Source organism: Sus scrofa, chromosome 1, assembly GCF_000003025.6.
Source record: "Sus scrofa isolate TJ Tabasco breed Duroc chromosome 1, Sscrofa11.1, whole genome shotgun sequence".
NCBI classification, from domain to species: Eukaryota; Metazoa; Chordata; class Mammalia; order Artiodactyla; family Suidae; genus Sus; species Sus scrofa.
Window position 1 is genome coordinate 54,389,517 of NC_010443.5, and position 17,940 is coordinate 54,407,456.

Here is a 17,940-nt window from a genome sequence, read left to right on the forward strand (position 1 = left end):
AACAAAAAGAAACAAATGGGACCTAGTTAAATTAAAAGTTTTTGCACAGCAAAAGAAAACCTAAACAAAATAAAAAGACAACCCACAGAATGGGAGAAAATATTTGCAAATGAATCAACTGACAAGGGAGTAATCTCCAAATTTATAAACACCTCCTACAGCTCAGTAACAAAATAAATAAATAAATAAATTTAAAAAATAGGCAGAAGATCTAAACAGACAATTCTCCAAAGAAGACACACAGATGGCCAAAAAACACATGAAAAGATGTTCAACATCACTCATTATTAGAGAGATGCACATCAAAACCACTATGAGGTACCACCTTCCACCAGCCAGAATGCCCATCATCCAAATGTCTACAAACAATAAATGCTGGAGAGGGTCTGGAGAAAAGGGAACCCTATTTTACTGTTGGTGGGAATGTAAATTGATGCAACCACTATGGAAAACAGTATGGAGATTCCTCAGAAAACTAAAAATAGAATTACCATTTGATCCAGCAATCCCACTCCTGGGCATCTATCCAGAGAAAACCACGACTCGCAAAGACACATGTTCTCCGATGTTCATTGTAGCACTCTTTTCAATAGCCAAGACATGGAAACAACCTAAATGTCCATCGGCAGAGGAGTGGATCAAGAAGATGTGGTACATATACACAATGGAATATTACTCAGCCACAAAAAGGAATGAAATGATGGCATCTGCAGCAACATGGATGGACCTAGAAATTATCATGCTAAATGAAGTTAGTCAGACAGTGAATCACCAATGTCACATCCTATCATTTATATGTGGAATCTAAAAAAAAAAAGGATACAATGAACTTCTTTGCAGAACAGAGACTGACTCACAGACTTTGAAAAACTTATGGTTTCCAAAGGAGACCGGTTGTGGGGTGGAGGGCATGGGCTGGGGGTTTGGGATGGAAATGCTAAAAAACTGGGTTGTGATGATCACTGTACAACTATAAAAATTCACTGAGTTTAAAAAAAAAAGCTAAGAAACTCCTGTCTTCACACTAATGTCTTCAAAACATAAAATTTATCTTACCTTCCAATATTTCAAATGTTTTCATCATTTAATATGTTAATAAAGAATACAAGTATTATTATATCACACTTTTTAAAATATTTTGGTAACTATATTTCACTATAATTAGTTCATGTTGTACTCCAATTTGTTTTATTTTATGCATTTAAAATATTATTTGGAGAAGAGTCCACAGACTTCACCAGACTGGCAAAAGGTCCACTGCACAGACAACCTTAAGAACCTCTAAGTTGGAAAGGTTGCACTGGTGTGGAAAAATGTAGCCTGGCAGCTCATGGTTTTCTGAAAGGAAGTTGGAATAGAAGTATCTTTGATGAAGACAGCAAAACCACTTCCAAGTTTGGGAACCATCCTGGGCAATCTCACGAGATTAGCTATGATCTGAGTCTCTCATCATAGCAACTGGAAAACCACTTCCTGCTTGTTGTAAAGCCAATGAGCTCATCTACTAGCAGTGATTTGGGCCAGGCAGATGCCTAAAATCTTTTTTTTTTTTTTTACCCTGCTGGGATGCCCAGAACCCTATTTACAGTTGTTTTAACAATAAATTCTTGATTTCATTCCATCTATTGTATTCCTTTAACAATGAAGCTCTTACTTTCATACCATCAAGAATAGAGCAATCACCTTGGTCACATCCCCAGATGCATGTTACACACACTGCCTAATTCTTATGTTTACTTGTACCTTTTAGGCCCAGGCATGGAATTAGCTATTCCCCCAAGCATCCTTCCTTCCTTTTAGAGGAAAATAGTATTAGAGATCATGATACTGCACATTAGGATATGTCATAAGGGTCAAACTGCTCCTGGGTGATTTTAGTGGAAGAGCTAAACAGGTTTTTCTAATGGATTTCATACTGATATTTCCAATCCAGTTGTAACAGGTCAGTGTACCTATTAAATTCTTGATTTCCTCTAAATTGAATATCTCAAATTGCTATTTTTTCTGATAAAGTCAATATAATTATTGACTTTATCCCACAATTTAAGCTAAAAGTAATACAATATCAATACAAATATCAATTCTGAACATAGTTCAAAACTTTCTAATAATTTCTTTTGGTTATAGATGGTACCTGCTTTTAGCTACTAATAGAAGATCTCATCATGGACTTGGAGAACAGATTGTGGTTGCCAAGGGGGAGGGGGAGGGAGTGGGATGGACTGGGAATCTGGGGTTAATAGATGCAAACTATTGCCTTTGGAATGGATAAGCAATGAGATCCTTCTGTATAGCACTGGAAACTGTCTAGTCACTTGTGATGGAGTATGATAATGTGAGAAAAAAGAATGTGTATATGTATGTGTGACTGGGTCACCTTGCTGTATAGTAGCAAATTGACAGAACACTGTAAACCAGCTATAATGGAAAAAGGTAAAAATCATTAAAATAAAAAAAAAGAAGGAGCTCACCTCTATTTGGGGGGTTTTTAATTTTTTGTCATGTCCCCAGCTTGTGTAAGTTCCCAGGCCAGGGATCGAGTCTGCATCACAAAAGTTACCTGAGCCACTGCAGTAACAATGCTGAACCCTTAAACCACTATACCACAAGAAAATTCCCTCCTCTGTTTTGTTTTGTTTTTGTTTTTGTTTTTGCTTTTTAGGGCTTCACCTACGGCATTTGGAAGTTCCCAGGCTAGGGGTCAAATTGGAGCTGTAGCCCCCGACCTACACCACAGCCACAGCAACGCCAGATCCAAGCCACATCTGTGACTTATACCACAGCTCACAGCAACGCCAGATCCTTAAGCAACTCAGTGGGGCCAGGGATGGAAGCCACATCCTCATGGATACTAGTCAGGTTCATTACCTCTGAGCCACAGTGGGAACTCCACAAATTCATATTCTTCATTACAATTTTTTTTAAAAATCATCTTTTGAAACTTAAAGGATTTTTAATACAAAATCCTCAAACTTAGAAATAACTGCTTTAGCAGAAAAAGAAATACTATGTTTGAAATGAGAAGACTAGCAAACAAAGGGTTGGTTCATACTCCCTGCCCCTCTTCAGAATCTACACTTTTTGCCTTTGGAAGATTTTTAAGGCCTTGGCTTCATGCCCAAGCTTCTTATCAATTCCTTAGCTTCCTCTTGGCCTCAATATAAATTTGCTTCTTGAGCTTTAAACTCTGCTGGGTGGGGAAGGGGAGAGGATTCACTGCTTTAAAAACAGTTTAATTCACTTAGTTTTTTATTACTGCATTCACAGACACTCTGGCTAAAAACCAGCAAGTACATGAAATCAAAATGGCCCTGTGCATGGTCTAGTCCCACAGCACCTCGGCATGGCCTGGGTGGCATCTGGAGCAACATGCATGGGGGGGTGGGGGTAGGGCTAGACAAGGATGTCTACTCAGTATAAGACCCTTGGAGGGGTAACTTCTACATCCTCCTTATCTTCCCTCTGCTTCCAAGGATCCTGGGGTTTCCAGTTGAGAAAGCCTCTATCCTGTCAGAAGCAAAGAGCTGAGAAGAGGAAGAATATGTTCCCTTCTGTGCTTTAAAAAATGAATAAATAAAAAGCCCCCTGTGCCTTCTGCCAGCTGGCATGGACCTCCTGGCTTGTCTGGGCACAGTCTTCCCTCCTTTGATCCAGGAGCAAATCTAAACCCCTCATGCTGGCCCCCAAGTCCTGTATGATGTGACTTCTGCCCACCCCTACGGGATCACATACAGCCCCATCCATCATGTCACACAGTTCTGTGACTGCTTCATTTTGCCTTAATGTATTAGTTTCCTAAGGCCGCCATAACAAAGTACCACAAGCTTAGTGGCTTAAACAACAGCGATTCACTGGCTCACGTTTCTGGGACTAGAATGGAATCAAGGCATCAGCCGAGCTGGTTCTCTCTGTGGGCTGTCATGGAAGGAATTTGTTCCGTGCCTCTCTCCTAGCTTCTGATGGTTTGCAGGCAATCTTGGGTGTTCCTTGGCTCATAGAAGCATCCTCTTGCTATGTGCCTTCAGGCTTATGTGATATTCTTCCTGTGTTTGTCTCGTTAAAAAATAAAATAAACTTAAACTGAGTAAATTTGAAAGATCTTACTGGTTCTATTCAAAGATTCATGAATCAGGCAGCATCCAATCTAAGTCTATAGATGGAAAGGATCCCACAGATGGAAAAGCAAGGGATTTTACAGGCAGACAGGAATACGAAAAAGCAGTTATACAAGGCAAAAAAGCAGATTGGTTATTGCAAGATTGCTTTCCTTACAGGGCATGGCGGGGTCTATCAAGCAGATTGTCTGACTGCTGGTCAGGCAATTCCTGGTTGACTGGTATAAGATGCCATTTCCAGGAGAGCCAAAACTGTAATTAAGTCTTGGTTTGGTGATATGGGCCTCAGCATAAGTGACTCCATTGAGAGCTTGTTTTCTGTTTCAACAGTCTTCACATCATCTTCCTTCCTTCTATCTCCGTGTCCAAATTTCCCTTTATAAGTACACTAGCCATAGTGGATTAGGGCCCATTCTAATGACTTCGTTTTATCTTCATACTTCTATAAAGACCTTATTTCCAAATAAGGTCACATTCTGAGGTACTGGGAATCAGGAAGTCAACATATCTTATTGGTGGGGGCAGGACGCAATTCAACCCACAACATTTTGGCCTCCTCTGAACAGTAAGTGCTTTAAGGACAGGTCTGTCCTGTTACCCATTTTGGCCCCCCGAGCTCCACTGATACCTGTCACATACTAAGCGTTCAATAAGTATTTGCGGAATACATGAACAAACAGGTACCAATACCAATTTCTTTGGACTTCTCTCAAATCACATAAAATATGAACCCTGTACATGCTACAGACAAAGCACTGGATATGATTTGATGTGTTATTCAAGATATTAACAATTCTGGGAGTTTCCTGGTGGCCTAAAGATTAAGGATTCAGTGCTGTAACTGCTGTGGCACGGCTCAACCCCTGACCTGGGAAAGTTTGCATACCACGGATGCAGTCAAAACAAAACAAAAAAAAAAAGATATTAACAATTCTGTTTGGAAATCTCCCTAATTCTAAACATGAGTGCCTGCATACTTGGGAAACAGAAACCAAGTTATGTTACAAGAATTTGAAACAAAAATTAGTTTTTACCCCAGCATGTTAAGCATTTCATGTGAAAGCAAACATTTTAGAAGTTTTTCTGAAGAACTAGTAATAAATATCTAGGGCTCATGGTAAATGGGATGGCTGAGCAAAAGCAGTTCTTAAGTTGTTCCCTGCTAACCAGAGAACAAGGCTCCCAGAGTTTTCCCTTTAAGAATTTCAGTAGCTCTCAAATTGATCCTCTGGTATAAAATGGAATCAGGATTTACATTTTTCTGTGCACCTTTCTTTCTCTTCCTGGTGACCGGGTGGGATCTTACAGAATGATGTATTTGAATTCTTTGGACTCTGAATCCAGCAAGACAGTTCTACAAAACGTAGATGCAGAAGGGGGGCTTAGCAGCAACACGTGTACTCAAACCTGTCCACTCAGGAGCATAAAGGATTCTGTCCCAGAAGAGTCATAGGTTCTCCTGTCTGTGGGAGAAGCACCACAATCCCACCTGGAGGGACAAAGACCCACACTCCATGTCACTTCTGATGGAGGCTGAGAGAGGGAGGACCTCCACTGTTGTGAAGAGGGCAGGCTAGGATAGGGTGGGAAGGTTGAGTGGGCTGTGACAAAGAGGCTGCAGATCCAGCATCTGTCTGCCTCCAAGATGCTGGAAAAGGAGATACGGAGAGGGTGAATGGGCAGGAGAGCCTGTGTCCTCAGGCCCTGTTCACTGCCCCTGAACACGTACAGCCTATGTGTCCTGGACTGACTCAGACACCATCCACTCCATTACTTATGGTTTATGAAAGGGGCAGCTTGACCGTCCTGCTGTGGCCACAAAGAGACCACAGCAAAAGCTGCAGGAGATGATACCAAGCTTCTTGAGGGCCTCAGAAATCCCCAAGACCCACTCCCTGCATGTCAGGAATGCCAGGATATAAACACTGTGAGTGGACATAGAATTTGTGTGAAATTCACAGTCACATACATAAAAGATAAAGGTCCACCCGTGGGATCTTGGGCAATTAATTTAACATGTAGAACCTCAATGTTATCACCTATAAAAGGGGAATGATAACATCTACCCCTTAACAGTTAAGGACCCTACCATGTAACCTGAGTGTTAACATACGATTTTATTCGAAATCTCTCTGCCACCTTCTGGTTGAATGATCACTAAGTAGATTTTCGGTGGGTGCTACCTGAATCACACTACTGAAGCAGGCACTTGGAGGAATGACAAGACACACACATCAAACATCTGCAGGGGAAAAGCAAAACCACAAAATGAGATTATAAAAATAGACAATCAATTTAAAGAAGAGAAAGTTCACTGCTGTCTGCAGTAGTGAAATAAATTTCATGGGGCCTTGAACTAGACCCTAAAGGGAACCTGGGCCCTGGCCTGAGGGCAGGCTGGGAATGGTGTTTCAGAGGGAAGGGAAGAAGAAACATGGATGGTGGGTGAGGGACTGTAGAAGGTAAAGCTGGATAGATAAAGTGAATGTTTAAAAGGCCAGGGTGGAAAGTTTGAATTTGATCCAATAAGCAATCAAAGCAATTTTTATTCTCACGTGCAAACAAATGACAGAGGAATGATGTTGGAGCAGAAGTCTGGTGGCAGCCCCAGGACAGGGATTTTGGAGGCCATGGCAATGGCCCAGGTTTAAGAAGCAAGGAACTATAAAGCATTAGTTCCTGAGTAGTCATTGATAAGCCATGTTGATATCATGCACCCCCAGATATGACATGATGAAAAGGGACCTCACCTCTGTGGCATTCTCCCCACAAATCCACAACCTCTGTCTGATCAGGAGAAAATATCAAGCCCAAACTGAGGGGAAATATAGCAAAACCAGTGCTCTTCAAAAAGTATCAAGGTCATAAGAGACAGAAGACCAAGAAACTGTCACAGATTAGAGGAGACCAAAAACAAAGGACTAAGTGTGGTACCCTGGACTAGATCCCAGGACAGAAAAGTCATGGAGGAATAACTGGTGAAATAACAAAAAAAATCAGCAACCTAGTTCACAGTTTTGATTCAATGTTATTTTTTTAGTTCTGATGGTTATATAAGCTGTTAGCAGATTGGTGAAGGGCATGTGGGAGTTATCTGTATTATCTTTGCAACTCTTTTGTAAGTCTAAAATTAATTTTTTTATCTTTTTTTTTTCTTTTACAGCCGCAAGCACAGCATACAGAGGTTCTCAGGCTAGGAAGGGGTCCAATCAGAGTTGCAGCTGCCGGCCTACACCACAGCCACAGCCATGCAGGATCTGAGCCACATCTGCCACCTATGCTATAGCCTGCAGCAACGCCAGATCCTTAACCCACTGAGTGAGGCCAGGGATTGAACCTGCACCCTCATGGACACTATGTCAAGCTCTTAACCCACTGAGCCACAACAGGAACTCCTAAAATTAACTTTTTGTTGAAAAAAAAAAGAAAAAACTACCAGTCCCTCTACTTTTTGGCCAAATGGGCAAACCATGCAAAACATGAATTTCGGGGAAAGGGATTGCGTATGGCTCCAGGCTCTGTGGCTCCCAATCTGGCTTTTCCTGGACAAATGATTTACACTCTCCCTGCTGGTTAATTTTATGTGTCCACTTGACTGGGCCACAGGATGCCCATTTAACTGAGTAAACAATGAGGATTTTTCCTGAGGAGATTAGCATTTGAATAGGTGGACTGAGGAAAGCAGGTGGACCCCCCTCTATCCAATCCACAGGGGGGCCTGAGTAGAAGAAAAAGAGAAGATGGTTAAAGTCCCTCTCTGCCTGACTGCTGAGCTGGGCCATCCATCTTCCATCTCTGTGCTCCTGGTCCTCAGGCATCACACCCAGACAGGAATCTACAGCACTGGCTCTCCAGCTCTCAGGCTTCCGGGCTGCATCGCCAGCTTTCCTGGATCTCCAGCTTGCAAATGGAAGATCATGGGACTTAGCCATAATCCCATGAAATAATACCTTATGATAAATAAATAAATATCCATCCTTTTGGTGCTGGGAAAACAGGATATCCACATGCAAAAGAATGAATCCGCACCCTTATCTTACACCATACATAAAATTTAGCTCAAAATAGAGCAAAGACCTAAACCTAAAAATTAAAACCATAAAACTTCTAGAAAGAAAATATGGGGGGAAAAGCTTCAGGACATCAGATTAGTCAATGATTTCTTGGATATGACACAAACAACAAAGAAAAAATCAGATTTCATCAAAATATAAAAATTTGTGCATTAAAGGACACCATCATCAAAGTAAAAAGACAACCCACAGAATGGGAGAAAATATTCACAAATCATGTATCTGACAAGGGATTAATACCCTGAATATATAAAGACTGCTACAACTCAATGACAAAACCACCAAGTAATCCTATTAAAACACAGGCAAAGGACTTGAATAGACATTTCTCCAAGTAAGATGCACAAATGACCAATAAGCACATAAGATGCTCAGCATCATTCATCATGAAGGAGATGGGAGTTTCCATCATGGCACAGTGTAAACGAATCTGACTGGGAATCATGAGGTTGCAGCTTTGATCCCTGAACTCACTCAGTGGGTTAAGGATCTGGTGTTGCTGTGGCTGCGGTGCAGGCCAGCAGCTGTAGTTCCAATTTGACCCCTAGCCTGGGAACCTCCAAATGCCGCAAATGCGGCCCTAAAAAGCAAAAAGAAAAAAAAAGTCATTAAGGAAATGCAAATCCAACCACGATGAGATACTACTTCAAATCCCTCAAGATGGCTATTATCAAAAACAGAAAATAAGTCTTGGTAAGCATAAAGAGAAATTCGAGCCCTTGTGCATTGCTGATGGCAATGCAAAACGGTGCAACCATTATAGAAGAAAGTATGCAGTTCCTCAAAAAATTAACCATAGAACGACATATGATCCAGCAACTCCCCTTTTAGTTATACACCCAAAAGAAGTGAAGGCAGAGACTCAAACAGGTATTTGTACACTTCATTCATAACAGCATTATTCCCAATAGCCAAAAGGTGGAAACATCCCGTGTCCATCAATGGATGAATGGATAAACAAAATGTGACCTATACATACAATAGAATATTATTCAGCCTTAAAAAGAAAGTTCTGATACATTCTACAACATGTTTGAACCTTGACATTATACTCAGTGAAATAAGTCACAAAAGGACAAAGTGATTCCACTTACATGAGCTAGAGTACTCAAATTCATAGACAAAGAGGGTAGAATGGTCATTGCCAAGGGCTGAGAGAAGAGAGGGATGGAAAGTTATTATTTTATGGATACGGAGTTTTGGTTTGGGAAAACAAAAAATTTCTGGAGAGGGATGGTGGTGATGGTTGTGAGACACCAAGTAGCTGGGCGCCTGGGCTGAGAACAGCTGGGACCTGTTAGGATGAGCAAATTAGGCCTGGCTTCTCTTTGACACCTCAAGGAGAAAGTTAATAGCAGGAACTGAGCTCAGCTGGAGTGAAAAGATAACTACCTCAATCACTCCTGGGGTCAAGGAGGCCTCCCCAGTAACACACATGCAAAAAGACTCCTAGGGGGTCAAAAGGGGGAGAGGCATAGGGCATAATAAGTCCTGAATCTGTCCCAACACCCTTTGCTCTGGAATCCATCTTGACCAAAAGATGCCCATGCATATCAGGGAGGGCCTTGGGTCCAGTAAGGGCTGAGAAATAAAACAAGATAATTGGCCAAAGAAAAACAAAGACCTGGAAGAACTGTCCTATATAAGTGATTTAAATCACCTATGGCTCAATCCTCATTGAGGAGGAAGCCCACACCCACACTCCTCTTTTGGGTGTGTATTACTGTTTTGCTTCCCTTTAAAAACTACTTCTCTGTGTGCTCTCCCACATTTTGTACTGTGTCTAAAATAACAAACTTTATACTTGTTTGCAGTCTTTGCCTCCTTGAAACATTCTTGCTTTCAACAGGGGGCAAGAATCAGGGCAATTCTAACCTCTAGCTGGTCTAATGGCTAGGATTCCTGGATTTCACCCAGGCTGCCCAGATTCAATTCCTGAGCAGAGATCTTGCTTCAAGCCATCATTCACTGCTGTCTCTCTGAGTCAGCTGCACAACAATGTGAATGTACTTGATGCCACTCAACTGTACACTTAAAATAGTTAAAATGATAAATTATATCATGTATATTTAGCCCCCCCCAAGCTTTAAAAAAAATAAAACAGGACTCGCCTGATGCATTTTGGAAAAGTGTAAAGACTACATACTCTGTTCTGTAAAACATAAACAAGGAGACTCCTAGTAGGAGCTCCAAACTAATTCCCATCTCCTTCCCTTCTCAATTAGATTAACAACTGCACTTAGGAATCAATCCGTTAAACAGAGGCAAATTCTGCAGCAAGATTAAATTCGGCTATAATTATGGTTTATTGCATGCATCCCTACTGTTATTGCCTTCCTTGCCAAAAGCTGTGCGTTTAATACACACACACACACACACACCATTCTTAAAATATTAAAACCTCAAAAATAAGAGAAAAAAATGCCCAGAAAAGCAACAGAAGGCACCCGCACTGGTTTCACTTCGCACTGTCCATTTTAGCTATCCACGCACTGCTGCTGTTTTATCGCTATGGTTATATTCATCCATAAATGTGGGACTGGATTCGAATGACTTGCAGCTTCTGAGATTCTACATCTAAACAACGCGGACTTGGTGTGTTCTTAAACTGGAAAGCGAACAGTCTCATCTGGCGGTCCGTCTTTGGCTCCGCAAAGCACAGAGCTCACCTCTCCCTCGTTTCGCTACTCTCCCCTTCTACCTCCTCGTTCTTCCCTCTTTCGTTCTTTCAAGTGATGAGCTCGCGCCACCACCAGCCCACACAAGCAGCGCATCCCCCCTCAGAAAAATTCTTAAGAGGCGAGGGTCAGCAAAGACCTGGAAGCGGGGTGGACCCTCCAATTCCTCCCTCGCACCCCGGGAAGAGCAGCCCACCCTCAGTGGAACCCCGGCTCCCGGGTCGGGCCGGGACTGTGGCCCGTGTCCGCCCCCGCCGGGAACAACCTCCCCACTGTTCCCGCCCCGAGTGAGTGCCAGCCGCGAGCCGCGCCCGGGCTGCCCCGCGGCCAGGGTCGGATCGGGTGACCGCGCGGGCGTGCGCCTGGCCTTGGGGCCTGCCTCCGGGAGGCAGGAGAGCCCGCCCCGGCCCCGCCCCGCCCGCCAGCCCGCCAGCCGGCCGGGGCGCCTAACTCCCGCGCCCGCCGCGCTCGCCGCCACCCGCCCGGCTCTCCCGCACTCACCCACGTTCGCGTCCTCTCCACCAGCCGCAGCCATGTGCCCCCGAGCCGCACGCGCCCCGGCCCTGCGGCTCCTGGCGCTGGGCGCTCTGCTGTGGCCCGCTGCCGGCGCCTGGGAGCTCACCATCCTGCACACCAACGACGTGCACAGCCGCCTGGAGCAGACGAGCGCCGATTCGAGCAAGTGCGTCAACGCTAGCCTCTGCGTGGGCGGCGTGGCGCGACTTTCTACCAAGGTGCGCCAGATCCGCCGGGCGGAACCCCACGTGCTGCTGCTCGACGCCGGCGACCAGTACCAGGGCACCATCTGGTTCACCGTGTATAAGGGCGCCGAGGTGGCGCACTTCATGAACGCCTTGGGTTACGATGCCATGGTAAGACGCCGAGCCCGGGAGGCTCCAGAGTCCCCGGGGAGGAGCCCTGGACGGGGAGGGAGGCCTCCGGGGCACAGGTGGCGAGCCTGGGCCCGAGACGCAGAGCGATGTGGGTAGAAAGCGAGACTCCGGTCAGCGTGCCAGGTGGACAGGGATATAGAAGTCCCCTGGATGATACGTCCTAAGTGGATTGATGTCGTGGGACCCCCACCATGAGATGGGGCACTTCGAGGAGCCGGACCCTTCATAAGGAGCCTGCTTATGAAGGGTTTCAGCCGGGGTGCATGGTACCCCAGTTTTCCAAAGCCTAGGACCAAGATAGACCCATCACAAACCTCTCATTTACTGCTTGGTCTTTCGAAGAATGCTTTAACGAGATTTAATTAGAAGGGAAACAACTCAGGGTCAAAAAGGTTGAGTACATTATTTAGGTCACCAGCTCCAGGAGGGGGAGACAGGATAAGAATGAACTCCAGATCCCTTTGACCTCGGAGCTTAAGCATAGTTAAGCTCGCAGCCTTGGGGAGAATCCCAGCTGGGCGCCTTCTGTGTGCTATGGACTTTCTCTGGCCTCAGTTCCTGCCTCTATAAAACAGGAATAATAATATCTATTTCTGAGGCTTGCCTGGCACATTGTATGACCTCTTTAAATGTTAGTTCTCACTATTACTGACACTACTGTATAGATTTACAAACAGAAAGAAAGCAACTTCCAGAGAGGACCAAAATGCTGAAAACACTGGAAAGCACTTCAATAAAACCAGTTTCCAGGGTTTTTTTTTAGAGAGTCTAACTTAAGAGAGGAGAGGCTCTTAAAACATGTGCCAAAGTTTAAGTCCATGTTCCCCAGTGCTCTGTTAAAGGCGATGCCTTATTTGTTGGACTAAATTCTAGAAAAGGAGCAGAGAGGAGTTACACAGGAATAAATAAGTATGATCTCTTAAATCAAGCCACCACCCAAGTTCAACCCTGTATAAAATCCTAGAGTAAAAAAAATTTGTGGAGAAACTTGGGCAAGAACTCCTAGGAGCTTTAGAAGAGGAAGAACAGAGGAAGGGTCCAGGGAAATCTGTGAATTCCAAGCTGGGACACAGAGGGCACACTTTGTATCAGAAAAGCGCAGAGGTTAGCAAAGCACAGTCCTGTAATTTTTCCCCTGGAAACTTGGAGAGAAGAGGACAGAAAAAGATGATAAGAGGGTAGAGTTGTTTAGTGGAGGTACTTTTCCAAGAATGCTCATTGTAGAGAGATGAGGTGGGCAGAGAGCGCCTCTCCGTTCTGATTGTTGGTGTCAAGGTCATCAGGGATGCTCAAAGCAGCAGCAGTTCAAAGGGACCCCTGAACCCCAGGAGTTTATCTGGGGACCTCATCAGCATCTGGATTCCACAGAGGAATTGTGGGTCTCAAGAATTCTGTGTGTGGCCTCTGAGCATTCTTATCTCCACAGCTCCACCTGCCTGATGTTTTGTCCTCAGTAATGACAGATTAAATACATGTATAATAGAATGCATAAATACATGTATAATAGAATAGACTAGTGAATGTCTCCATTTCTTCCCAGAGGGTAGAATAAATCTTACCTGGGTGTGTTTAGATTTTGTATTTAAACCGCAACTTTGTCAACCCTTCTTTTTGTGACACTCTTTTCTCCACACTTTTGGTGGGGGAAAAATGAATAATTCCTCGTTTTCCCTAATAAAAATAATGTTTTCCTCTTTAATCAAATAAGGCTCAGTGTTAACCATCACATCAAGTGTGTATGACCGGACTCTGGGTGAGGCTGAAGCATTCGGCTGCAAGTTACAACCCGTCACCACAGGGACTGTTTATAATACTTTTTATTGGATGGAATGACTTTCTTTTAAATTTCACCCAAAATAGTTGGACTGGGACCTGAGGCAAAATGGGAAAGTTATATAATGTTGGCAGGGGGTAAGGAGCGGGAGGAGAGCCAACAGTGAGGCCAATGGCCAGGTGCCTAATAACATCTCATGAGACTTACTCTGTGCACTTCTGGGCTTTGGCAAACATGATTTGACCTGCATAAAATCCTAGTTCTTGTGATGCTTTCGCATAGGATAAAGCTCTTGTTTTTATGAAAGATGGGATAAAGCTTTACATTCTTGTTTTACAGAGGTTTTTCGCTGTCATTTTGCTGATACTGCTGTCAGGGAATTTTATTGCTGTTCTGCTGTCCACGTTTCCCCCACCCCACCCACCTGCTGCCATATATGAACTCTCAGGAAGCTGGAGATTTAGAGCAGGTTGAAAATAGTTGTGGAAGGGCGTCTCCAGTTCTGTGGAAACTGGACCTGTTTAGCAGAGCTGTATTTAAGAACCTGCAGCTATGGAAGGTAAAGAGGAAGCTTCTAGAATCTAGCTTAACCCCAGGAATTCCTCAGACCTGCTAGGCCTTCGTGTCCCGAGGAGGGCTTCTGGAGCCCCAGAGTGAGCCTGGAGACCCCCTGGACCCACCTATAGGCAGAAAACTCTAGAGGGAGGCTGGGAGAAGCCTAGTTGGTATATAGTACGTTGGTGGAGGGAAACAGATAGCTTGGCGGGTTGGTCGTTCTGTTCCCAACTATAAAACATGAGGGATCACCCCCACCCAGCTGTGTAGCCATTCATGAGGTAATAAAGGTAAAAATCCCAGCATCCTGCTGGCTCAGTGTAAATACTCAGCACAGGTTAGTTCCATGGGCTCTGCCAAAATAAAACGTGAGGAAGGGAGGTTTGGGTTTTCAGTTTTCACTTCATGTGATTCTGACAACCCCGCACAATCTACCACCCTCCTCCGCTTCCTCCACCTTCTTTTCTCAGTCCCATTGCCTGAAGTGTTCTTAGTGTTTATTCAATGAGTGGACTTAGGAAGTCCCCCAAAGTAAAGGATCAAAGAGATTCATCTCCAGAGGTGGGACTGACACCATCGGGGTGGGCTGCAGGGAAGGCAGCTTCAGTAGAGAAGGCCCTGCTTCTAGGGTCCTGGCCCCTAAGCCCACTTTCTGTTCAAAGGATGGCAGCCTTAGCCTGAGCAAATTGCTTTCAGATGCCTGAACCAGGGCCAGTAGATACCCTTTTGTCCACAGACCTCACTTCCCATCTTATCTGTAGACAACCTTTCTAATGTGTTGAGAACGTCCCATGTCCTACAGTATAACTCATGCCGTTGTTGCTAACGGGTTGATGTTCATACTTTGTATAGTTCTATGTGCACTTGCAGAACCTTTATTATTATTTAGGTGCTTGTACTTTTGAATTAGGTAACTGGTCCTGTTACTCAGCTCATTCTGTTTTTTACTTTTGCCCTAAACTGGTTGCTTTTACCATTGGTCAGTGTCACTCTGTGTCTACCATGCACATACATGGAGACCTCTACGTGTTTTACCATCTGTTTCCCTGTGAGTGGTGAGTTTGGAGATCGCACACGTCTCACTGCAGTTCTACAAACAGGCTGCCCCAAATGGCCCACTGTAGGGACGTGTACACTTACTCTAAGGACTGTCAGATTGCTTTTCTGGAGCCCTCTACTCAACCCATCCACCTCCAGGTGGATGTGACCCTCGCTTTGCAGCATTCTCCAGCTTTCCAGGAGGTGTAAAATGACATCTCATTTTTTGATCTTCTCTTTTTCTAATAGAAATTTGATATGAATTTGATATGTTTGTAAACTTTCAAAGTTTTCTCTTCCTTAATTGTATGTTCACATTCCTTGCTCTTTGTTTAAAATTAGGTCTCCTCCAGTTTTCTTGATTTTCAGGAGTTCTAAGTATTGACCTGTAATCAGTTTTAGACATTGCAGATAGCTTCTATTTTGTCTGTTAATTTAGTCCATAGTATTTTTTCAATGAACAGAAATCCTTCACTTGGTATAATCAAATTAATTTTTGTTTTTTGCCTTGTGGTTTGTGCTTTTGAAAGTTTACATGAGGGCTTGTCATCCTCAGTCCTTGTCATCAGGACTCAGAAATGGATACTGTTCTTTCTTCCTTTTGCAAGGTAATGAATCTATAAATCTAGGAATATGCCATTCAGCTCTCTTGGTCACCAGGTCCTCATCTGTAAATCTGAGGTTCTTCATATCTCCAAAGCAATGGCATCCTAGGAAATAACTTTGATTCCATTTCGGTTCAGTGAAGGGGCAGGATTGAATGAGGTGCAGAGGCAGGAATCTGCAAGATGGACCAGCCTGGACCAGAGCTAGGCAGCAGGAATCAGGGAGATGGGATTGTGGACAGCTTACAGGCCACCCTGAAAAGTGTGGGTTCTCCTCTATTGTCATAGGGAACCACTGGAGGCTTCTGAGTAGAGGGCAGTTGTGGTTAATAAAAAAAAAAAGAAAGAAAGAAAAGAAAAGAAATATTTTGTCTTTGTCTGCAGTTCCTGGCATATAGAGCCCCAAACTATTGGAATCTCTGAGAGACGCGTATCTTTTGTATGCTAATGAGATGACTGATGGCTGGGGAGCCCTAGGCAGCTTCAGAATCAGGGCTGGTGGCTAGAAAGACCAAGCCATGATTAGAGGGTAGGAACTTTCTACCTCCAGGGGGCAGGGGAGGGGCCCAGAGGTTGAGCTAATCACCAATGGCTGGTGATTTAATTAATCGTTTCTGTGTGATGAAACCTCCATAAAAACCTCTAAGGATGGGGTTCAGAGAGCTTCTGGGTTGGTGAACACACTGAAGTGCTGGGAGGGTGGTGTGCCCAGAGAAGGGTGTGGAAGCACTTTGCACCCCCCCACACACACACACTTTGCCCCATGTATGTCTTCCATTTGGCTGTTCCAGAGTTGTATCGTTATAGTACAGCGGTAACAGTAACCAAAGCACTTCCTTGAGTGCTGTGAGTTGTTCTAGCAAATTATCTGACCTGTGGAGGGTCTCTTGAGAACCCCTGCTTTACAGCTGGTAGGTCAGAAGTGCAGGTGACCCAAGAATTGCAGCTGGCATCTGAAGTGGGTGCAGGCTTGCGGCTGAGCCCCTGCTGCTCACCCCAGGTAGAAAGAGGCAGAATGGAATGCAGTTATTGGGCACCCAGTTGGTAACAGCAGAGAATTGGTTGATGGAGAAGATACCTCTCAGCGACAGAGGGAGATTGTAGCTTGGGAAGATGAGCAGAAATGGATGGGAGGGCAAAGCCACCAGAGAAGAGGATGGGAGAAGAGAGAGGCTGGATGGCAGTCTAGGTTTGAGATGATGGGGCCTATATATAACAGGGTAAAGGGCAGAAAGCCAAACTCTGACGGCAGGAGTTTGCATCAAAGTAAGGGTTTATTGCAGGGCGTCAAGCAAGGCAGTGGGAGATGAGCCTCAGATCCACTCCAGCTTCGTCTTCAAGTTGGGAATGTTGTTAAAGGGGGAAGAACAAAGAGGCTGGGCTTCATCATCATCACGTGACTTTTCTTAATCACAGTTTCAGGAGTCAGGATGTCTCCAGTTTTCCATTCTCTGGCCAAGTGGTCCATGGCTCAGGGGTCTGTTAGGAGAACAAGCTGAGTTTGTAGGTTAATGATGATCGCTCCTACAGCCGCCTCTGACTCTGGTTGATTACTGTTCAGTTAGCACGTGGTTGAGGACAGAGAGGACAAGACAGAGAATAAAGTTTTGAGTAGAGATTAATCGTAAACTTGGTCAGGGAACTCAGTTTCAGGGGGACTCTGTTTCAGAACTGTGATGACAGGGAAAGACAGGCTGAATCTATGGGACCAGTTTCGGTAGGCAAGCACCTGGCACAGGGCTTGAGGGTGAGCTCAAGGTGACTGTCGGGGATCAGGTCCCCTCTCAGCCACTTAAAATCTGTGGACCATGAGCAGATTCTTGAATCTTGTGTAATGTGGGTGCAGTGGCAATCTTCCCCCCACCCCACCCCCTGCCCCCGCTGTGGGTGGTTGTAGGGTGGAAAGGAGATGATAATGCGGGTAAAAGTGCTTTGCACGGTGCTGGCCACAGTCAGGGTCAGTAAGCACTGGCCGTGCTCACCTTCTGAGCAGGGGTGGCTCAGGAGAGGGTATTTATTATCAAAAGATGACTAAGAGGGTTCAAGCCAGGGACACAGAGAGAGTCAGCAGTGTTTGACACAGCACCTCAGGCGTGCAGACTCTTCTACCTAAGTTTACCCACCCACCCCTGACAGCTGAAGCCTACTATTTCCAGCACAGAAATGCCATCTAAAGGCTTTTCCTGGACTTACTGGACATGATTGTACC

At 44.5% G+C, this 17,940-nt stretch overlaps 1 protein-coding gene and 1 long non-coding RNA gene across 7 annotated transcripts in view; one reads left to right on the plus strand and one right to left on the minus strand.

Annotated features, from left to right (window-relative positions):
* Window positions 1-11,483, minus strand: part of LOC102157437 — a 385,071-nt gene extending 373,588 nt beyond the window's left edge. For all 6 annotated transcript variants that reach the window (XR_002343406.1, XR_002343403.1, XR_002343413.1 and 3 more), the window contains exon 1: window positions 11,368-11,483. This is a non-coding gene — a long non-coding RNA (uncharacterized LOC102157437). The remainder of the gene's footprint in view (window positions 1-11,367) is intronic.
* NT5E (5'-nucleotidase ecto) overlaps window positions 11,270-17,940 on the plus strand; it is a 49,958-nt gene continuing 43,287 nt past the window's right edge. Inside the window, exon 1 of the mRNA XM_001927095.4 lies at window positions 11,270-11,738. Within this exon, the coding sequence (XP_001927130.1) occupies window positions 11,400-11,738 (339 nt within the window). The 5' untranslated portion in view covers window positions 11,270-11,399. The remainder of the gene's footprint in view (window positions 11,739-17,940) is intronic.